This window comes from Falco naumanni, chromosome 3 (genome assembly GCF_017639655.2).
Source record: "Falco naumanni isolate bFalNau1 chromosome 3, bFalNau1.pat, whole genome shotgun sequence".
Lineage (NCBI taxonomy): Eukaryota > Metazoa > Chordata > Aves > Falconiformes > Falconidae > Falco > Falco naumanni.
The window spans coordinates 93605571-93629390 of record NC_054056.1 but is presented as its reverse complement, the minus strand read 5'-3'; the positions used below and the strand labels follow the sequence as shown (position 1 = coordinate 93629390).

The 23820-nt window shown below is 38.3% G+C and overlaps 1 protein-coding gene and 1 long non-coding RNA gene across 5 annotated transcripts in view; one reads left to right on the top strand and one right to left on the bottom strand.

The window, feature by feature from the left end:
* RNF19A (ring finger protein 19A, RBR E3 ubiquitin protein ligase) overlaps window positions 1–23820 on the top strand; it is a 58406-nt gene that overhangs the window by 29486 nt on the left and 5100 nt on the right. For 3 of the 4 annotated variants that reach the window (XM_040585589.1, XM_040585588.1, XM_040585591.1), the window contains 5 exons: window positions 9023–9779; window positions 15113–15321; window positions 17311–17455; window positions 18051–18213; window positions 21628–21742. In XM_040585589.1, the coding sequence (XP_040441523.1) occupies window positions 9163–9779; window positions 15113–15321; window positions 17311–17455; window positions 18051–18213; window positions 21628–21742 (1249 nt within the window). In that variant the 5' untranslated portion in view covers window positions 9023–9162. Of the gene's footprint in view, window positions 1–3135; window positions 3231–9022; window positions 9780–15112; window positions 15322–17310; window positions 17456–18050; window positions 18214–21627; window positions 21743–23820 lie in introns of those variants that run through there. The other variant, XM_040585592.1, reaches the window with a different exon arrangement.
* LOC121084277 lies at window positions 15024–23818 on the bottom strand. The gene is made up of 3 exons (XR_005826675.1): window positions 22173–23818; window positions 18231–18232; window positions 15024–15034 (listed from the first exon to the last, which is right to left on the bottom strand). It is a non-coding gene; the product is annotated as an uncharacterized LOC121084277 (long non-coding RNA).

Below are 23820 nucleotides of genomic sequence, written 5' to 3'. Positions count from 1 at the left end.
CCTCTTGTGTATCCCCCCAGGCTGCTGTCTCTCTGGTATGCTGTTCAAATTCTGCCCAAGTGCTCTCTCTGGAACTCCTGCTCTTGGTTTCAGATCAGTCTACTTCAGTATTTGTCCCACCTTACATCTTGGTACCTTTTACTTGGTTTGTTTTTACAGTAGGGCAAACTTTTTAAAACCTGCTTGAAAACAAAAGCTTGTCAGAATTCAGTATGTCGCCATTACTGTTTGACTGGGCAGAATTACAGACCTGAAATTACATCTGTGTATGCTGGAATTGTGAGTCTTGGTTATTTTCATTTTGGAGGAGTTTTTCTGTAGGAATGATCTCAACATTCAGGAGTGTTGCAATGCTTTCCACTTGCAGGATTGGTGACGCTGCAGGAAACAACTTTCTGGTATTATTTCACTGGTGTATATATTTACTTTGAGTATTTTGCAATGTATAGTTTAGAATAAAAAGCAGCTACAGGAGTTTCCAAGGAATTATTATTCAGCAGTAGTTTTAAAGAGTAAAACCAAAAGTGGAGAACACTTATTTTCAACTGAAATAAATACAGAGCTAAAAAACTCTGAAAACTTGCTTTGGGATTATTTTCCTAATTGCTAATTTGCTGTTGGCAGATAATTTACTTTGCCTTTATGCTTTTATTTAGACTGCTTTGATGAAGTGTCTGGATCTGTTCATACTGTATAATCAGAAGACTGAATTCAGAATGAACTTCCTTATTTTATTTAGTCTTTTATATTGATTGCTCTTAAAAATTATTTGGATTTTAAAACCAGAATTTACAACATATTTTTACATTTTTGGGTTTATGGGAATTTTTATTTCTCTCAGGCAGGTCAAACAGTCATCTGTCAATCTTTTGAATGATTTGTTCTTACAGGCTAATGTTCTTTTCAGCTGATGGTCAGAAAGAGTACTTAGTTTAAATTGAAGTGCTAATACAGTTAGATTAAAACTTTTTTTGGTTTTACACAAGATAGGCAACTTGTGTAGTTTTTAATCCTTAGTGTTGTGTCTACTTTCCAGACCACTAGCTAGTGATATATTGCAGAACATTACTTCAATGTAAATATATAAATAAATCTCTCCACAATATTCAGAAGTGAAAATCATCACAAGATGATGTGCCCATCATTGCACAAAGAGAATACATTCCCATCACTTACACGAGAGAAAAATTGTGCTAGTGTGAGGATTTTAATGATTGAAGAATTGAAATAGTTAAAAGCTCTGGTGATTATTTGTTTCTTCTCCCTCCCCTTGTTGTTTCCAAGACTTTGGTTTCTGTTGGCTGAGTCTGTACCTTTGCGTACAGTGATGCACCACGGTGCATAGGATAAGCTTTCGACATAATGAGCGAGTGCATGGTTGAGCTAAGGCTGCTCTGCAGAGTTAGATAAGGGAAAATTGATCCTGTTAGTTTTAACTTGCAGCAGACGTAGGCCTGGAGATTCACAAATAGAAAGCATCTCTCCCACTGCATTCTTAGCTTTGGTCAACCATTACACTCAATATACCCAGATTTAATGCTGCTGGTTTGGAAAATTAATGTCTTTAGCATTTAAGGAATTCTTGCCTGTTTGCCACCAGGCTGAGGGGAGGTACTTTAAGTGCACTCTCTTCTTTACAAACATGATCTGCAAGAGGAACAGTTTTGCTGGAGTTGGCAACGGGCTGTTCAGAGACTTTCAGAATGAGCTGAGCAGCTTGCAAGACTTCCTTTTCTAACAGCAGCTGTCATGGACACATGATACAGGATGTATTGTACATAAATTTCTAAGAAAGAAGCATAACTTTTTTTTTTTCTGTTGAAGACTTTTCTAGCTGTCAAGATCGGTTTGTCATGTTCCATTTGTGAATACCATTGCGAATTTTAAAATAGAACATTGTATATTAGTTAACTTGTGGCTGTTCTGCAGTGTGTACTCTGCAGGCTTCTGTGTATTTTAAATACTGTCAATCTTTTGATTTTAATGCCTGGTCAGTCTGTCTCGGGCTTTGAGCCCGAGCGGGTTCATGGTCAGTCTGTTTGCTTCGTTGTTTTACAAACAGTATTGCTTTGTTCTATAAGTGAAAATAGAATTTCCAGATAATTGACACAGGACTTAAAAGAAAAATGAAGTGCAATCAGTATAAACTGAAAGTGGTAACAGTGCATAATGTCGTTTTTAAAGAAATTAAAGTATCTCTGCCTCACAAGTGCTTTTCTTGTAACTTCTTGTACGATAGTATCTGTGAATACCAGGAGTTTTTTATGATGTGGTTTAGAATATGGAGCAATAATCCAGACATGACATTGCTTAGAGAAAGCATAATGTTTTACTTTAACGTTTGTTGAAAGATAACTTTACAAATAAATAGTAGTCCTGTTCTTGCTTTAGTGAACACCCCAGCTGAAGTGCAGATTAACAGCTGAAAAGAAAGGCTGGCATGTGTTGAGGGGATTGCTCTAGCCTTTTGTCTGGTTTTGGTATCTAGCATTAGTCTTTTGTTTCATTTTACAAGGCATTACATAGTGCCTCTAAAATATCCTTATTATTAGAAGACTCTCCTAAAGTAAACTGACTGCATTATAGAACCTCCCGTGTGTTAAAGCAAGCCCTTTTGCTCCTGGACGATCCCTTTTTTCTCACTCAGCATGGGTCTAGTGGCCTACGTGTGTCAAGCTGGCTTGTGCCAGGGGGTTTAACTTCCTTTCAATTCAGGGATAAGGGCTCTACTCTGCTCTGCTTATCAGTTCTGTGCCGATAGGGGCATGGCCCAGATCTTGTCAGCACCTTCAGCGAGCCTGCTGCAAGCTCCAGCGTGGAATTAGTGAGCGAATGCTTAGTACAGTACTTGTAGGCAACAGCTCCCAGTCTTTTGAATTTGCATAGATTAAGTGAAATTATTTTACTGAAGCTGCTCTTCTGTTGTTTAAAGATGATACGTAAAGTTTGAGACTTAACATGGCAGACTACTAAAGTTTTGGGAGTCCTATTTTTGAAATAACTGCATCTGTGCAGCAATCATAGTCAATCATAAGCGTAAAGAAATGAGAGCCTAGTTAACTACATGATCAAGTAATTTTCACTCTGAAAAAGATTTACTAGCGGTAGAAGCAACTCTGGTAACTTTCGTAAGGAGTTGTCTTTGTGCTTTAGATAAGCATTCACATAGGTGGCTCCTAGAACAAAGCAGGACAGGAGTAAAGATACCTTCCTGCAAAAGTGTCTGAAAGGTAAGAATTACTTTTTACTTGGATAAGTTTCATAAAACTTAAACACCAGTGCCCTCTTTTTCAAAAGCGAAAAACCATAATGAATTAAAATTTAGATGAGTATATTTTTAAAGTAGTTTTACTCAGCTCAGTTTGAGTTAAATGAATTATTTAAGTCACTTTGTCTTTACATTTTTGCATCCTGCCACACTGTAACAAATCACTGTAAACGTTTTATAAGTGTCTGTAGGTCTGGGTTAATTTTAAAAGCTTGAGAAATCTTCTGATACAAATTTCTTGACTTTCTTTTATAGAACAAACTTTTCAGTTTAATCCAAATAGTATCAACCCTTTAATTTCAACTTTTATTGGAAATCAAAGTTAGAAGACCAAAAAAACCCCCACAAATTAAACTTAAATATCTTTACCGTCTTCTAAACATTAAATGGAAAATATTACTATTCCTAATTTTATTTTTTGAGGGGAAATACATTGAAGGAGTCATAAGTGCATTCTGCTAATTGTCGCAATTAAGCGTTTCACCTATGCTGCTTTATGTTACCATTAAGGAGTTTCATTTTTCAACTTGGTGCATATAAAGGTTCTGCCAGAACCTCTGTTGTTTCTCCATAATTTCTAATTGTTTACTTCCAAGTTGCAAAGTGTTAGTTCTGCTTATACTAAATCTTCCGTGATTAAATCAAGTAACAGTCCTGTCGTGCTCTGACACCATCTGCATTGATGTGAGTGGGTATGGTGGGTTTTTTTAATGGGACATGGTGTTACAGAAGCACATAGCTGTCAGAATTGTTAAGCTCTTTCAAACTGGTCATCACTGTTTGAACTCTTAGAGGTGCCAGATTTTTGGTTGAACCTGAAGCATGTGTAAAGGAAGTAGGGGGTTATTTTAGAAATATTTTTTTCACCTAATTTTTAAAACTATTGTGGAATGAATTGACATTTAAATAATGCTCATTGAAATGAGAAACTTGATTGCTGTTTTAATCCTATGCATTGGTATTTTGTAGCTTAAGCTTTTGCATATTTTTGGTTTACGTTTTATTCCACTATTTTTACAGTTCTTACACCATGGAGTAAATAAAAAGGTAAACATATTTTTGGTGCCTCTTTTAGATGTTTAGAGATACCTCTATGTTAAGAACATCATAGCTTAGAAATTTCAGGATACTATGTGATTGGCAAGAGTGCTCATTGGAAGAGCGAGGCAGAAATGTATTTCAGATCTGTGATGCCTTGTCACTGGATGACCTTCAAGTTCTGGGGTTTTTTTGTTGCAGCTCTCTTTAAGCTGGAGCAGTGCGTTTTAGAAAGCAGCTACAGAGTGTAGATGCTGGGAATTACAGATGTCAGAGAAGGAAGCTCTTAGTCAGTTTTAATCAAGAAACAGCTTTCAGTATGCTAACACAAACCCTGTGCTTGGTTAAATTGCCAGGAGGAGCAAACGTCTAAAATGAAGGGTGTTCATTTGCAACAGGAAAAGTCTAAATTTGCCATTGAAGTACAAATGACACAAGGCAATGTTTAAGGGTTTTAGTCAGGAGGTAGGTACGTCTGTTTATGGCATTTTTTCTCCTTCCCTGCACAAATGTTCAAGCCTGCCTTCATTTTGCAGATGTGTGAAGCTGCTTGTCCTGGTGGCAGACTCCCTTGTTTGTTGCTCCTGTGCACCAGGTTGAACATGTAATGGAAGAGCAGGCAGCATGTTGAGCTTGTGCCCCTGATGTGTTTGAAAGACAGTTTGGAGCATGAGGGAGTTAGTCTGGCTTATGGAAGTAGGGCTTTATCACTCTTCTCTTGCAAAATCAGTAGGATTATACTCGGCTGCCCCAGTGCATTTCCTAAAAGGTTGTAAATTGGTAAGATGAGATAAGCAAAGGTTATGTCATGGGGAGCCACACTAGAAGCTGTTTTTCACAGCAGTCTTCTCTGAGTTGAAAACTCCCTTTGCAAGATTATTCCAATTTCCTTTCCCTCCTGCTCCATTCTATGGTTACCAATAGCATTTGCCCGAAGCAGCATGGTCAAAAAAGAATTATAGAAGGAAATTAACTGGGTGTTAGGTTTTCCCCAGCAAACAATTTAGGAAGGATTACTGAAGGAACAGAGCAGTTAAGTACTGAGCTGTGTGTGAGTTATGTCTGTAAACATCATTTGTGCTTTTGGAGATCTTTAAATGACAAGGTGTGTGTTTGTGCTGTGGCCACTGGTGTTTTGTGGCAGTCTGTAGCATGAGCAGAATGCAAAGCACGGCTGGAATTTGGATTTGTGGTAGGGCTTTAGGCATGGCAGGAAGCCAGAAACATGTTTTTTTGTAGTCTGTAAGTGCTTTTGAGGAAATGTTGAGGATGATGGTGAACTTGTATTTTTAGGAGTTAAACTTCATGTGTGGTTTTTCTATTCCTTTGCTGTGTCAAATTAGCTGCTTCTGTATATTGACAGGGTTTATACTGGTCAGTGAGAGTGGTGCAGAACTTGCAATGAATGTTACCTCTAGAAATCAGATTGTTCAATATTACTGCCATAATTGTGTGTCTTGGCTTGTTTCAAGTCTCTTGATTTCAGAGCTTAATTTTTCACACAGTGTATCTCCTTCATGTGGACTCATTGTTACTGGAATAATACAGTCATTGTGTTCTCTGGTTGTACAGAATCAAGTATTTTTTTCCCTCTTTTTGTCAGTAAAAACATGCAGATGCTGGGTTGGGTTGGGCAACATGAGAACTGGCTGGTGCTCCAGACTGCACTAATAAGGCTTTTATGATTTTGTACAGCTCTGATCATTATTAGCATTGTAACAATTGTCCTCATTATTCTTTTCCTGAGTCATCTGCTGAATCTTTTCACTTCAGCAAAGTCATCTTTGAACGTCACTAAAGTGGCAATCCAAAAATACTGTATAAGGAAGAGTATGGCTTTTAAAACTAGCTTTATGCATTTAAATCTAAAGAGCATAACTGACAATTGTCTGAAAAAACCTGGCAACTTCTCTATTCAAAATCCTGCCAAAGTTTAACCGTTTTCTTTGCAAGAGCAATCTGCTGTTTCTGAGAGACTGCTTATCAGATATCGTTACGCAAACAGAACTATAGGATGTACTCATCTCTTTCTTTAGAGCATGGGAGAATCTTTGTTTATTTTTTAAAAAAAGTACAACTGGTTCGTCACCAGAGCTGCTATTTCTTGATTTTGTACATCTGTTGAAACTGGCAAAAATGCTGTAATATGCATTCTTTCCTCTCCAGAGAAAGGGAGGAGGGGAAGGCTTGTAGTCATGGGCTTGGCTGTGTTACTGTGTTTACTTCCTACTTCTTTTTGTATTTTATTAAACAAAAAACCCAAAACTGAACCAACACTACCTTGCTTGAAATGGATGCTTTGGTTGCTATTCATGTGCAAAGACTGTCCTGGCTTCCGGAGGATGGCACTTTCCACTGTCCTGGCAGTGTCTCTGTGAACATACAAATGTTAGTAAGTATGTAGTTATGATAATGCTTTCAAGGTTATTCTTGCACTTTTAGACTTATAAATCAGCCATAGGCTATAGGATTTGTGCATTTGTAGCATATTTCAGATACCATCTACCAGCTATGTGTATCTATGATATAACATCATACCAAGATCCTGGAGAGAAGGATGTTCACTTCTGTCATCGTTGTTGAGCAGTTTTTTTCAGTTTCACATTTTTCCTTTAGATAAGTGGATGTCTGTTGGTTTTTTGTTGGTTTTTTTTTCATTTAACAAGGAATAGTAGCTGTAAAAGCATTAAATTTGTTTTGGGAACAGAAGCAGGTCTGTTCCCAGTCTCCTTTTGACTAGATTTTAAGCTGAGAATTTGCCCTTAGAAGGGAAGGAAGAGTATGTTATGTTCTTGAAATATGCTTTACTTTAGACCCTGGGAATAAAATAAGATTTCTCTGGTTCATGTTTCACACAGGTAAGATTTTCCCGTGTGTGTGGAAAAAAAAGCCTAATAATAATTCAGCATTTGAAAAAATAGAATAGATTTTAGTGGCTTTTACATTCTTTCTTAAAAAACAACTGAACAAAAAAACCCCCTAAAAATAAAAAAAGCCTAATGGCTCAAAACCTATGACCCCTTTTTAGCAAGACCTGGGCGTAGTTTTGTTTGGGTTTTTCTCCTTTTAAATTCTTACACCTGAAGAAGGTCGTATTCTTGTGGGGAAGCATAAATTGGGTAGTTTTGACTTGGCTATACCTGCTGGTACATCTGTAACACCAGGGTACAGTAGTCTGAAGAGGGCCCAGCAGTGGGTTTGCTGCACACGCTGCTCTGGCGAGCTGGACAGCCCGCGGGCTGTTTCGGTGTTTCCCCTTTGGAAGGTATACCTGTTCCCCTGCTGGTGAGTCTTCCTCTGAAACTCCCTGGTCTTGAGCCCGGTCATCTTGGTGATGGTGTCCTGGAGACATACAGCGCACGGTTGTTTTTCAGCCGGTCTCTAGCCGGTGTGCAGGCTGCCTGGACTCTGGTAAATACAAGCATTCACCTCTGAGGTGGTTTTTTACCTCCCTTCGTCTCCTCCATACCAGGATGTGTGAGTTAGAGCTTATATTTTTGTCTCATCGTCAGTGTCCTTCTACATTCCTTTGTTTCTACCTTTTGGACTTACTTCTAGTATCCAGTTTCTGACTTTTACCATCCTGTGCTGAAACAGTAGAAACCCATTGCACCCCTTTGTGGGAGGCAAGTTGGGAAACGCTGAGGGAAGAAATGGTGCCAGCAGCAGTTTGCATCCAGGTATGCAGCACTTGATGTGTAAGAAATGCCGCCTTGTTCTTCTGTTGCAGCAGCAGCTCACTAAGAGTTAGAAAAACCCTCTTGTACAGTGAAGCTTCCGAGAAGTGGTAACATTTGCGCGTTTGGGGCAAGTTTTTGGTTGGAGGTGGTCTGCTGCTTCTTGCAGCTGCCTCCTCCATTGGAGGCACCTTTCTCTCTCTCCTCTTGGAGCTGCTCAGTTAATCAACAGAGAATAGAAAAAAATCCTTGTCATCATCTTGTACCTAGAGAATATGTACCTATGCGATGGCAATCTGGGGGGCTTTTTTTAAAAATAAAAATCAGTATGATAAAAATTCAGATGTTGTCACCTTAACGCCAGTCTTTGCTTGAATTGCAATGTGGAAGTTGAAGGGCAGGGCGGTGTTGGCTGTCACTCACTCTGCAGCTCTGCTTCCCGAAATATTCGGGTGCCTTACATGATAAGTATGCATCTGCATACTTCTCTGAGAACTCTTAGGTTTTGAGAGTATCTTGAGTTGTTTAGCCACAGTGATTTTAATTTCTACTGGCAGTCTAAATGGATTGAAAAAAACCTATTGTTTCTTTCAACTGACTATATTGGGTTTGTACGGGACCTTATTGCACATGTGGAAAATATAAGGTAGAGAAAAAGGAAAAGTTTCCAGTGCTGTAAGCCTGTTAATAATGCTTTATAGAAAACTTGTTATATATTTCCTTAGGTGTCACCTTGGGTTATGGTAATTTCTACACACTACACACAAACCCCACACCCTTTAGACAGCAGAAGAGTGAAGATGCTGTTCTTGGCACTGCTTAAGTGTAATAAAGATATTCCTTGACTACAGGGAAATTTCAAGCTTGTTAAGATGAGAAGGATGTAAAGGATAGAAAAAGCTGACAGAAGTATTGGGTCAGATGGTGAGGAGAAGGTGCTAGTAATATGAATAACAGGTCATTAGAGTGCTGTGACCTTTCACAACCAAAAGTGATGGATGTGGTTCTAACTTTTTTTTTATCTTTCCTCCTAATATAGGGAATTTCTATGAAGAATTTGCTGGAAGCAGGTACACGTGAATTTTCTGCATGAAGACTCTCAAACTGGATTACGTAATAATATGCCTGTATCTTCTGACTCTTGATTATTTTGATCCTTAAAAATGATTAGGGTTGTATATGAAATTTAACCCATTTCTGATGAGTGACCTAGACATGAGTTTACATCGGCAAATGGGCTCTGATCGGGACCTCCAGTCTTCTGCTTCCTCTGTGAGCTTACCATCAGTTAAAAAGGCACCAAAGAAAAGAAGAATTTCATTGGGCTCCCTTTTCCGGAGAAAAAAAGACACGAAACGCAAGTCTAGGGATTTAAATGGTGGTGTTGATGGAATTGCAAGTATTGAAAGTATTCATTCAGAAATGTGTACAGACAAGAACTCTATTTTCTCCACGTGTACCTCTTCTGATAACGGAACAACCTCTAGCAGCAAACCAAGTGGAGACTTCATGGAATGCCCCTTGTGCCTTTTGCGGCACTCCAAGGACAGGTTCCCGGAGATAATGACTTGTCACCATAGATCTTGTGTGGATTGCTTGCGTCAGTATCTCCGGATAGAAATCTCCGAGAGCAGGGTTAATATTAGCTGTCCAGAATGCTCAGAACGATTTAATCCTCATGACATTCGTTTGATATTAAATGATGACATCTTGATGGAAAAATATGAAGAGTTTATGCTTAGGCGATGGCTGGTTGCGGATCCTGATTGTAGGTGGTGCCCAGCTCCAGATTGTGGGTATGTATTTTTTTCCCCAGTATCTGCAAAAAAGTGACAGTGTAAATTAATAGTGGTCATGGTATTATGTTTTTTGAAAAGTGAATTGCTTTAGCATTTTACTACATGTTGTACCAGTAGGTAGCAGACAGAATCCTCTTTAAAAAAAATAACAAAGCAAAACCAAAACAAACAAAAAAACCCGAACAGAAGCAATGAAAACCAAAACAGCAAAGCAAAAACCCCCCAAGCTACAACCTGCCTTCCAAAATAAAACCCTTCCTCAAGTAGGATTTTTTTTTTTTTCTGCACAGGGGGAATGTCATGCAATGTCATGAAACTTATTGGTAGGTGGTTGCTATGTATCTAAATATTTAGATGTTGCACTGCCAAGGCAACAGTGCAAAACTCAGACTAAAGATAATTGAAAATTTGATGACTGTACTTTTAACTTAGTCTGTTTGTTAAAGCAGAGTGAATATTTCGGTCCTTTTAACTGTGAAAAATGATCGAAGGTTTTCTCTCGGTAGAAATATATCTTCCATCTTGTGATTTGTTGAGACACCACTTGTTGCCTGTCAACAGCATTCTGATGTAAGATAATAATTGGCTTGTTCCTGCTTATTATCTGAGGAACTTAATGTTTTAACGCTGCTTTAATACTTGAATAATTCTGAAACCATTCTGAGTTCTGTTATGAGTAGGTTGAGTACTACCGAGCAGCTTACCGTGCTTTTCTGCTGTTGGTATCTCCTAATGTCATTCTTCAGCAAGTTTTTTTTTTTTAGAGAGATTGTTTGCATTATGTCTAAAGGTTACAGCCATGATTGCCATCCAGATGGGCAGTGCACAGTAAAAGCGCATAGAAGATGACACCTCTGTTTCAAAGTCTCACAGATGAGCAGTGAGTCAAAAGAAGAATAGAAAGAATGTTGGAAGAGAACAAGCAAAATATACTGACTATTAGGTAGATTAAATATTCCAATGTTAATGTTCAAGTGCTTAATATTTAGGAGGCTTTCAAATTTAAATTGTAAGAAACATCTGAAATAGTTTTGCTTTCATATTTTACATGACATCAAATTAGCTAATGTGGGTCAAAAGCAGGAGCTAGAAAGGTTCTTGTCCAGTGTGGATGGGATTGTGGTGGTACAGTTTGAGCAGAGAAGGAAAAACTGCTTGAGAGATGGATTGGTTGCCTGAGCTTGTAGCAAAGTCATTGGACAAAACCAATACAGCTTACTCTTAGTATTTTGATACTGCAAAAGAAAACAGCCACTAGAAGGCATTATTTGATAGGCAGAAGTGTGCTTTGCTCAAGTTTCCCTGCGGTTTTGTGTTCTGTTGCACAGCGTAAGGGGAAGCATGTAAGAACGGTTAAACCATTTTCTGTTAAACTGTGCTTCAGTGATTCAGATACTTTTTTAGAATTTCAGTAAGTAGACTAAGGCAGATTTGTTTAATGGAGACTTTTTGCCTTGCTTAGTTTTTGTGCCTCGGTTTTGTTGTTTGGTTTTGTGTGTTTTTTTAAATCCTGAGTATCTTTAAATGGGCAGAAACTATGATGATGATTGCTGTAGATTATATCATCATAAAATGTCTTCAGAACAAACATAGTTCCGTGCAATAATGTGGGACCACAGCAATGTTTCAGTCTATAGCAAATATTTAAATGTTGCTCGAGAGCTGCCTACTGCATGCTTCTTACTCTGAGGGCGGAATCCTATGGAGAAAACAATATATTGCCAGGCAGCTAAACTGTGCCAACGTTTATGTGTGAGGAGAACAAACTAGTTGCTATATGGGCAACCTTAACTGTACTTCTGATAACATAACTTTTTCCTAATATATGTTTCACGTGGTAGGGAAATGCGTCACAGCAATAGGTGGATTCTGGTTTTAACTCACAGCCAGTACAGATACACAGGTGGTACCCCGTCACTGAATTCTCAGTACGAGTTTAAAATTGGATGAAATTGGTCACTTGGATACTCTTCAGCAGGATCGTTATTTATGGTTGTCATCCTAAAGAAACAAGGGCTTGTGCAATCACATTTTGTCTTTTTCCCATCCTGCTCCTGATCCCTTTTGAAACAGTTAGCATCTTCAAATGCAGTGGACAGAGGGGGTTGAGCGTTCAGTATAAATTAATCTAAGAAGTTTCCGGGGGAGAAAAAACAGAACACTTGAGCAAAAGAGTAATGCCTCCAGCAAAAGAAATACCTGCATGTGAATGCTACAGTTACCTTTTAAATTTGGCTTTCCAGGCTAGCACCACCTGGCAAGTGGGATGTGCCTGGCTGGAGCCTGCTGCAGCACTGGTCTCTCACCTTGCTGCTAGTCAGGGGAACTGGGAGAAAACACCCAGAGGGAGGTGGGAAGAAGTGATAGCAGTATAGAAAGTAGTAAAGGGGATTTATTGTTGTTGTGGAGCATAGAAGGGAGGTGGGGGAAGGAATTGTACAAGCATGAGATTTAGGGAAGCAAACACTGTTCAGGCTTTCACTGAACAGCCTGTGCTGTCACGCATTGTTTAAAGATGAGGTATCACATCCAGCACACACAAACTTCAGATCAACAGACGTTTGCTTTCACAGTTATGTGGTACAGCAGTAATTGCATTTTCTAATTGCTTTGGCAACTGTAATCAACTTGTACAAAATGCAGTTAAAACGAAGGGCGCTTTTTTTCTGAACCTTTTTTTGATACACAGTACTGGCAGAGTGCATTGGGGTTGTGATGGTAGCTGACCTGATATTGGCATGGATCAAATACTTAATGAAGGAGCTGGATGGAATGCATTTACAAAATTTGCTATTAATCCCAAGTGGGAGAGGTGCAATAACTTCAGAGGGTAACATTATTTCCTAAAGTTGTCTTTAGTATTAGAAATAAGTACTGTAATAAATAGGAAATAGGTGCAACGTAGAGCATTTTGGTAGGAAAAATGTTCTGCATAAATAGATCAAAGAAGGAACTGAGTGGATGGTGCACGACAGCGCTTTGACTCCTCAGCAGTGATGAAACACGTGATGTAATATTGTTTCAGGGTTTGTGCATTGCATTTGGACGAAGATCTGGACCAGGTAAAGAGCAAATAATTATAAAAACTTCGATCCATGAAGGGAAAAAAAAAGGGAGAAAACTACATTAGTCTGTTATAATGTTGTTTTTTTCTACATCATGGGCCCCTGTGTACTCAGGAAACAACAAAATAATAGTTAAGAAGTAAATTTTTTTTTCCAGCTGTCTTTCACTCTATTGCGGGTAAAAACAGGTCCTAGAGATGGCAAAACTGGAACTAAATGGATCTTGAAACAAAGTCAACTGCAGTCTTAAAGTGTATTATTAAAATATTTTTTACATACTTCTGTCCCAGTAGAGAGCTGCTTATGATCTTCCCAGCAAGAGAACTATGGATTAGTTTAGAGGAGAACGTCAGCTGCAGTAGTTACGCCCTGGATGAGCTGCCTGGGAGCTGTGGGGTCTCTAGCACTAAAGCAGTCTGATGCCAGAAATGGTCCATACCACTGGCACCACGGTCGTTCTGACCCTGGGCTAATACACTCTTGGCTGTTGGTGCAAGCTCAAACGCATCTGGACTACTGTTGTTACCTGAAACACTGTAAAAGTCTGGACTGGCTTGCAGCCTGCCTGCGGTGACTTCGTAGGGGACACTGGCAAATGAGTGATCCTTCCGTGGGGAAGAAGCATGGTTAAGGAAACCTCTTGGGCTTTGTTCCAGACTAATTTTTTGAGATTCTGTTTCTTCATATCAGTTCTCCAGTGTAATTTTAACAAGCCTTAGTGAATCAGTATTCCAGGTGTGTTCTGTCTTTTCTTCTGTCTGAATTATTTGATGGTTTTCCTCTGAGGTTATATCGCTGACGTTATTAGAAGAGAGCAGCGATTCCTAGATGTTATCTTTGTCAAGCAAAAAGCAGATTGGGCAAAAGAGTACCAATTCTTTATTCCTCTTCTGGCTGTATATCTTTCTTCGATTATTTGCTCTTTGCCTCTCATTTTTGTTTTATTCATTATTACTTTGAATTTGGTTGTTTGTCCCTTCTCTCAGCCTAACAAGAACTTCTGGCTTTCACATCACCTATAAAATCAATGTAAAATGTTGAAATGAAACCTGTAATCTTGTACAGTTTTAACTGGTACTTTCCCCAGTCTAAAAAGTTACTTTCTAAAGGTATGCCAATACATGAATCCCAAATGGGGAGTGCTTTCGGGAATGCACTCTTTATGAGCATCGGGAGGTAGGATATAAATTGATCCTTCATTCTGTGACCTACAATTGAGATTCCTTGACAGAATATTAGTGAGTTTTGGATGTATCCCTGTATGTTGAAGCAGCGGCATTTGAATCAGTCTCTTTGTGTACATACAAAGCAATTATCTCTTCAGTTGCACTAAGTGGGAAAATAGAGCTGATTAACTTGGCAACAACGTAGAAAGTCTAGCAACTATTGAAACAAGATTTTTTCCTTGGAAAGTAAGAAATATTTGAAAACAATCTCATTTTTATTTGTAACTGCATAATTTGAAAATTAAAGGTTGAAAACTGCTGCTTGTTTGCAGAACTTCATGGGGGGGGGAACCTCAGACGTGGTTTTAAAATACTGATGAAAGGGATAGGATTTGCATTAACTTCACAGAGCTTCAGATTTAGCTATTCTAAAATGAAAATAGCTAACTTTTCAGACTGCTGTGTGAATGGGAATAATTTTTTAGTGTCATTACTGATAAAGAATATTTTGAGTTAATTTATGCAACTGCTATGAATTGGGCAGAGTGTGGAAATAAGCAATTTAGTTTCTTAAAATAAAATTACCTTCATTTGAACAGCCATAAATTTAGGCCCTGCTACATTTATAAATCTGTTTAAGCCTATTCAGGGGTGACTGTTCACATAAATAAAACTATACATTGTTATAAGTGTTCATACCAGCGGGCCTATTATTATTTTCTATTTAAAAGAAAGCTGTTGCATAAAATCGTTGGAAAAAAAATTACAATGGGTAGGAATTGAGGCATGCACGTGTGTATATACAGCTCTAGTATTAATGTAAACTATAATATACATTTTCTGTATTTTTATCATGTGAACTTCAAAACGCAAACCTGATGGAGGTGGTATTTCTGTACAGTTTTAATCTAATGCAGTAGTGATAGTGGTGTGGAAAGAGGCAATAAGGAACCTTTGTTGGCCACCTAATGTCAGCTCCTGATGTCCACTGCCTTTGTACCTGCTTCAGCTGCTCTGGCAGCTGTCTTGTCTGCTTTGGTGTATAGATAGAACTGGGTTTATTAACAAAATTCTCTCTTGCCCCTCTTGATCATTCAAGATACGCTGTGATCGCTTTTGGATGTGCCAGCTGTCCCAAACTTACATGTGGACGAGAAGGCTGTGGAACTGAGTTTTGCTACCACTGTAAGCAGATTTGGCATCCCAACCAGACCTGCGATGCTGCTCGCCAGGAGAGAGCTCAAAGTCTGCGCCTGAGAACAATTCGTTCTTCATCTATTAGTTACAGCCAGGAGTCTGGAGCAGCAGGTATTTATGATTAGGACACTGTGTCTGTAAAATATCTTTTTTGGTACATCTGCACAATTAACCCCAAAAAAGAAAAGAACGGAATAGTGGCATGGTAGATACTAGCTGCTTTGTCTTTGTGTTTCAGAAACATAAAATACACAATTTTTAGTTTGAGTTCAAATTTTAAATGTTGTAATTTGAAGTATTCTGTGGTCAGAGAACCTGACTTCAATCTTAGAGGCTTGTCAGTATTTAAAGTTCTTGCTTTGTAGCTGAAAAATGTGAAGTCAAAGGAACTTGCTGCACAGCATTCTGTGTGTTTGGCCTGCTGACTTCATTAGTTGTATCACTTACACACTGGGGACACTTATTTTCTCCACTGTAGGTGAAATTTCACAGGGCTTCTAATAATAACAGCTGTTAAAAATAAAAGAGAAAGACTGATTTCCTGCTTTCAGAATAGACCATTTGTCTGATGCCATCTCTGATGTTTGACATCTATGTTTGTTAGTACTAATTTCTGTTTTTCAATAAAATGCTCATCGGTTTTTTTCTACCAGAAAGCAAGCAGTTTCATCTCTTAAAATAGAGCTTGTTTGTAACCCCCAAAAAAGAGAACAAACTCTATTCAGAGTAGTATTTTGCAGAGCAAGAGTTCAGTTTGCTGTTGGTAAGGTTTGGCTCTGAATTATATCAAACTGATTTATTTGGCAGCTTTTGTGTCTGCCTGACCAAACAAGGTAGATATTTGGGGGAAAGTCTCTCTTGCACCTTGAATTTAGAGCTGCTGTTCTCCAGTCCAGCTGTAAACTTCAGAGTCTCTAAATTTGTGGTTTGTGCTGGCTTATTTTAACAAGGCACCTCATCTTGCCTGAAAAATTGGCACCTTGCTCTATTTTCAAATCAATTTTAAAATAAACCTTAAATAAATTACCACACCAGCTCCTTTCCTTTCCCTTTCAGTCCCTCTCAGCATGAACAGCAGTAGCTCTGCCGTACCTGTGCTGTAAGCACTTACTCAGTTTAGTTACCACCCTGTAGGTTGTGCATCTGTCCCCATCTGGGAATAACTAGTGCATCCTTTCAACTGCTCACTGTCCATGTGCTCTGGACTTGGTGGAGGTGCTGTGTTCTGCTGGTTCTGCATCTCCTTGGATATTCTTTATACTGAGTATAACCCCTCTTTGCCCTGCGTCCTACCTTGTAGCACAGAGGCAGTAAACTTGGACTTCTGCACTAGGAACTGCAAGTTATTTCTGCTGCTGTGAGTAAATAGCTTGTCCCAAAGTGCAGATGCTAACCAGTAATGTGAAGGAACGAAGATTGCAGCTGTGGTTGTGTCAGCGTACAAGTACTTCACTGTTGCTCAATGTGACCCCTTGTTTGTTAGTGATAGAGCTAGTCATTTAACTGCATTTTTCAATATTTGAGTTGGGAACAAGGAGAGCCTCCAGAATTTTCTTCTTGCCACAATTTTTTTTTTTTTCTAGGGAGTAAGTAATTAAGTAGGACTGTGAAAACGAGGAGGTTGGTGATGCCAACAAAATGCACTTAATGTGGAAGAGGAGATGGATTTAAGATAAGAAGAAATAACAGTGGAGACTGAATATTGAAGTAAAAAGATTCATAACAGCGTGAAATGTAAAAAAAGGAATGTATTTGAAGAGACCATATTATCAGTCCTGTATTAACATACATATTTAATGTCCAACTCTAATATATATTGCATTAAGCTTAGAAAATCCTTTTGCAGAGTGTATGCATTAACTATTCAATTACTTGAATGTGATCTAATGTGTTGTTTTCATTAGTTTTACTCAGTCCAAGGTTTACAAATACAAATAGCTATCAAGTCATTGCCAAATCAAGATTTGTGAAGCAAACTTTAGAATAAACTACTTCTGCTTTTCAGATGATTCAATCATTTTTCCCAAAAATATGTCTGTGTTTTGATTAAATTTGCTTGTCTAAAGAACTGACATGATCTTAATATTAATTTTTAAACAGCTGATGACATAAAGCCATGCCCACGGTGTGCTGCTTATATAATAAAAATGAACGATGGAAGCTGCAATCATATGACTTGTGCCGTCTGTGGCTGTGAATTCTGTTGGCTATGTATGAAAGAGATCTCAGATTTACATTACTTAAGGTACATTTCAGAAAAAAAATTGGTTGGTAATTTGTTTTCTAACATATATAGAAGTAGATTCCTGGGTGCTGTAGGTCTGGCTTTCATCCTGTTGGAGTAGAGATTCACAGCTGAAGTATCCGTATCTGAGAATTAAGTTTTCGATGCACGTATTTAAATTAGTGCTTTGTTAGTTTTTGTTTTAAAATATTTTTCTAAGTTTCATGCATGTGATGTGTACTTAGTACAACAAATGAAGTGTTTTAGATGAACATACCTGCTATTTTTACTGATGTCTTAGTACTGCTGTATTGTCTTCAAAAGAAGCAATACAAAAACTCTGATTATGAGTTTCCTGTGAACCACAGATTGGCATGTGGTAATACGCAATATACTTCTCTTTATGTTGCAAAATATGCTGTAAAGGCAAAAAAGAAACCAAACAAAAAAAAACCCAAAAAAAGACCCTGAAGCCATTATAACTGGTGATTTAGTATCCATAAGATCTTTAACTTGACCCTAAGAACAATAATTTTGTAACTAGAGAACTCTTCAGTAGTATATAGTTATTTTGATTTATTTACAATTTTTTTACAGTTTTTCATCTTTCTCTTAGCCCATCAGGTTGCACATTCTGGGGAAAGAAACCGTGGAGCCGTAAGAAGAAAATACTGTGGCAACTAGGGACGCTTGTTGGAGCTCCTGTAGGAATTGCCTTAATAGCTGGCATTGCTATTCCTGCTATGATTATTGGAATTCCTGTGTATGTGGGACGCAAGGTAAAATGTGCTACAACTCCTAACATGCTGAAGGTTTTACCTTCAGCATTGTATGACTTTGGGTAATACTATGTCCGGTTGGCTATCTTCACCAGCCTTTAAAAAAAAAAAAAAAAAAAGACAAAACAGTAAAACCAAACAACTCTCAAAAAAACAAACCAACCCCTGAATTAAGGGTGTATTTCAACTGTACAGGAAGGAGAAGCGGTGTTTTTAAGAATGAAGCTCCTCTTAGAGCACAAAACACTACACAATTTCCAATGTTTGCATCTTGCCGTGGAAGTTCCTGCATGCTTTTTCAAAACTGTTCTGTTTTTAATCTCTGGTTTCCTTTGGGTCCCTTAGAATTAAACAGTATTTGGAGGAGAAGGAAGGCAAAAAGGAAATTCTTATTTCTCATAAAAGCAGATAGTTATAGTGTTTTAGTATAAAATTCTGCTAGTATAGGCTTCTGCATGCACACGTTTAAGCATTTGTACTCAGCAGCTTGGTAGTTGGCTTGGGCCAGTCCACCATGTGGAGTAGTGGTTAGTGCAGGTAGCTAGACGGCATCTATCTTCATTTTACTGTTTGTGGTAATTGGCTAGAAACAACCATGTTAATCAGAAAGCAGCTGATGCATTTCCTCTCAAAAACAGAATATCTTTTAGTATAAAGTAAATGACGAATTGCAAGGAAAATACATCTCCTCTTCGTAATTTAGGACAAAGTAGTAAGTTACCTAAACCTTCTGAAAACAGGCTTTTTGAAATGGTGACTTGGCTCAGTGGGTGGTAAGTGATCAGTTACGTTTCCTGGGTGGCATAATCAGAAGATTCATTTTTCTGCTTTTATCAGCATGGATTCTCACAGCGAATGGCACAGACATGTAATTCTGCATTTATAGGGGTGAGGAGGGGGAAGTGTGTGTCTCGCATGAGCTGTTGCTGCTAGACAAAAAGACCAGGGATGCAGCTTTGCCATTGTATTCTTTTTCATCTTTGTCTTTCAAGCAAGTACTCTTTACCTTCTGCTAGGGTTGTTTTTTGACCCTTATGTTTTGTCTTAGTCCCATACAGCCACTGGAACCTTATAAATAAGAGGAAGAAGGCGGCAGTTACCTCCTTCAAATTACTATTGTATGTTCTGTTTTTCCCATTAGATTTTGGGATAGGTCTCCATCTCTGGCCACCTTTCGTGTACTAATGGTAAAGTCTCAGAAAGTTAGTCTGTGAGGGCAGCCTCATGAGCATTTCCATTGCACCCCACTGCTTAATGGTCATTTTTCTATGACTCCAGTCATGTTTGCACTTTTCTTCAAAATGTCTGATGATGGAGATTCCACAGGTTCTCCAAGCCTAATCTTCTTCGTAAAATTGATTTTTCTAACACTAATGTAAATTCTCTTCCTACACTATATTCTTACTGCCCTATATTCAGCTGACATAAGAAATCCTTTTGCTTTGCAATATCCCTTTACATCTTTGATGATTTTAAAGTCTACTTTCATTCCTTTCTCTAAAGAAATCTAACACTTGCAGTTTTTCTCATTTAGACCTCTGATTCCTATATTCTGTCCTGGATTTGTTTCCCGTTGTTCATATCACCTTTGTTTTTGTCCAGTTCGAGTATAGCAGCGAAGCTGAAGCATTACTGCTGCTGAGATAATGAAGGGGTGATTCTGTGCATGTAACTGCCAGTTATCTCTTTTCAACAACATGCTATTTTCATTTTGTGTACTCTAAAACACATACCCTTCCCCACCATACTGGTAATTTAGGCAATTAGTCTTTCACTAAGGGTAATCTTGAACTCTTTACCATAGTGCTGCATCTTAGTCATTTCAGAACGTTTTTTCAGCTTCTCAAGACTAGTACTAGTTCTGGCATTCTTGCAACCTTGCCAGATTGTGTTGACCTGAAATTCAACGCACACATTCTTTTCCTTCCATCTTCCAGGTTCATGAAAATGTTGAATACTCTTGGATCCAGGGCATATCTCTTGGAAAAAATATTGAGTGAAGAGTTTCAATTTGAGGAGTAAAAAACCCTGATGACAGCTTAGATGTCTTCTGCCAGTTTTGCATGAAGCTGATAGATTTCTCTACTCTGTTTCAGTCTGGACCATTATAATCTTTCTGAGTGTCATACAAGAAATTGTCAAAATGTTGCTCAAGTCAGTGCATCACGCACTGTTTCTCCCCATCCTCAAGGCTAGTTACCTTGTCACAGAAGAAAACTAAATCAACTTGGAAAAGAATCAGTGTGACCTTATTTATTTCATGCATTTGCTTTAGTGTCTGCAAGTTCCCAGTTTTCAGGAAGTGAAAGTTCAGTTCACTAGTCCTTAATTTTCCAGCTTTTTGTTTTACACCGTTTTATTATTGCAGCTTAACTTTTCCCAGTTTTCCTGATTTCTGGGTTTTTTAGACATTTTCTATGAATGATCATTTTCAAAAATTATTATTAGTGGCTCTGAAATTGGGCCTGCTAGAGATACTTTTCAGGTTGGCTCATGCAAGTACACTAACCTGCTGTTTTCCTGCAGACCTTATTCCTTGTCACCAGTCACCTGGCTCACAGTTGATCTTTAGTGACAGCTAAAAGGAAAAAAAAGTTAAACAGGCCTCCAGTTTCATCTGCTGGCTGTCCTTCCTTTTTGTTAAATAGCAAATTGATCCATTTTGGTCATCCTCTTACTAGCAGTGTACTTGTAGAATAATTTCTTGTTGACTTTGATGTCCCTCTTTTTGTCTCCTCTATTTTAACCTTTCTGATTTTGTCCTGACACGCTCATGCTGTTCCATTATACCCATTCATAGTAATCTGACCTACTTTCTATTTCCTTAATACTGCTGCTGCTTCAGTAAAGGAAGCTTCGTTGTTCTGTTACAACTTTCTGTGACTCTTCTGCATTGGAAGAGTTTGTGCTTGTGCTGTGATAGTTTTCTTAAGGAAGTGCTAGTCCTCTCTTTTTATAGATACAAGTCTTGTAACCTACCAATGTTCTGCATTTATTGAAATCCCTTTTCTTCTGGCCCAGCATTTTTATTTGGATACTTTAGTCATTATTCAATATAGTGATTTCTCCCATTAATTCTGTGATCCTGAAAATGTCTGCGTTTCCCAACCATGTCAGCTGGACTAATGATTAAAGAAACAAAGCTGTTAAATAATTTAGCTCTTCTAACTTGAGGCTGAAAGTACATGCTTAGTTGCTGGATGAAGGGCTTCCAACTTTTAAGAAGTTGCCTAAAATTAAGAAATGCATAAGTTTTCTTTTCTTTGAGATACAGAGTAAGTTGACATAAAACATGGTCTCTCTGGAAGAGAGCAGGGTAGATTCCAAACAATAAGTCAGTTCTGCCATCCTTGCAGCAGTGTGTTATTGATGATGATAATACTCTAAAACCCTTTCTTCTTTCCTCCTCTCAAGATTCACAATCGGTATGAAGGCAAAGACATTTCGAAGCACAAGCGAAACTTGGCTATAGCAGGTGGTGTAACCTTATCTGTAATTGTTTCTCCAGTTGTAGCTGCAGTAACTGTAGGTAAGCAAATACTACTATTTTGTGTATTGGTAGCACCTTGCAACCAGAATTCTGTAAGCACTCATGAATAAAAGATCTGGAAAGTCCGATAGTTTCCTTTTATAGGTGAAGGAACCAAAACAATAAGGAGTCTGAGGTTATACATTTGTTGGGGCAGAACAAAGAATACAGTACTTTGGGAAATGCTGCATTAAAATGAAGAATTAAAAGTAATTTTTGTCTTGCAAATCGAAGTTTCCACATTGTCATATCTGGCTTTTAAAACTGAAGTATTTAAAGCTTTTTTAAATGACTGACCAAGAAAAAACTGTTGCTACAGAGTCTATTTGTATTTGAATAACTTCATATCAAACTTCTCTCAACACAGAAGCAAAATACAGTCTCTTACACTTAACATTACAGTAGTTGACAAACTTTGTTATGCTCTGACAGTTTGAATTCTGTCATGTTCTTTCTGATAAGGATTATTGAGGATAGCATTTGAGGAAAATCTGGCTGTGTATTACAAAATACTTGTCTCACCTTACCATGTTATTTCAAGATCACTGTAAACAAACCCTGATTTTGTTTTTTGAAAGGAGTGGACTTGCCCAGTACTGCCTTGCTTCTCCTTTGTTGGAGCACAGGCATCTTTACGGTTGCGTGGTAAGCTGCCGTGGATAACTGATTCACGTTAAGACCTACCATTTAGTTTTAAGCTGGATCAGTTCCTTGATCCAATTCATCATGGAGTTGTATATGCAGTGTTCCCCCTTGTGCCAGAAGTAATACTCGGAGAGGAATAAGGAGCCTCAGGAAGACAGGGGCGGCTTTTAGCAAGTGATGGTTTAAATTGGCCATGACGCTGTGACGTTAAACTGCTTGTTAACAATGGTGGAGCACTGTGCAAACGCAGATACGGTCGTCATAAAAGTGTCTCTGTTGTCTGTCATCTGTCTGCATTGCATTGTTCTTCTGTAGCTGTGGTGTCAGATCCCTGCTGGACAAGCAGTGGGGACACAAAGTCTCGCAGATGTATTTATAAGTCTGCTTTACCTCGTTCTTTTGAGTTGTTTCTTATTCCTGACCAGAGGTAAAATTTTACTTTCTAGGGAAAGCAGCTGGCTTTTATTTTGTGGAGTTTTTGCTCTTGCACCCTTGCCACAAACACATGGTCTCCAGTCTCAGAGCATTATATGGCTTCCAAGATAATGACCTTGAGAATACGGATTTCCTCCTTGAACTCTGAGGAATTTCTGGTGAAAGGGACTTCCTATAACTGGAACCCTTCTTCTAGGTTACGCTAAGGAGCCCTTGCATTGGATCTGCCTCTGTCCTCGCTTTTTCAGAATGTGCCAGCCTGCCATTTTTCAGGCTACTGTTTTTCTGTACCTTGTGTGTACTTCCATCAGCAAAGACACAGAATCATTTTAATTCGTATGCCAAAGGAGTAACTTTCATAGTCCACTAGAAGTGGTGGATGGATGTGTGTATATACCTGTGTGCGCTTTAGCCCGATCTTCCTTTCGCTTAACTCCTGACACCCTGCTCCCTAGAATTGTTTACTTTTAAGGAAAACTTGTTTAACTAAAATTTTTAAATTGAATCAGTGTGATACAATAAATGTGAAAGAACCCACAGTAATAATAGTGTTAAGTCCTATTAAATTGATAACAAAGCCCTGTCTGACTTCAGTGGATGTGAAATCAAGCGCCTTATTAAATCAGTAGCGGTACTAACATTTTTAGTTGAATAACATTTGAAACACGTCTTTGCTATTTCTGCTTCTCAGGTGGAATGTTATTACAGTCCCCAATGGAGCTTATATGAATGTTTGAAGTACTTTGATTTTGTTTGTAAAAGAAGTTAGGGACCTACTGGAAGTATTAATTCATCGAGCATTAAGCTTCTCTGCCTGCCAGTGGCTGATAGAGGACGTTCTGCCTGCTGAAAGTACTTTTCCTGTCATTTCACCTTAGTGATTTACCAATATTTCTTAATTTTGCTCCCTCCTGATTTCTTTAAAGTGTGAGATATTAAGTAATCGTGGAAAATGAAAGCACTTTTATGAAAGGCTCTAAAAAAATGCACTTTCCTCT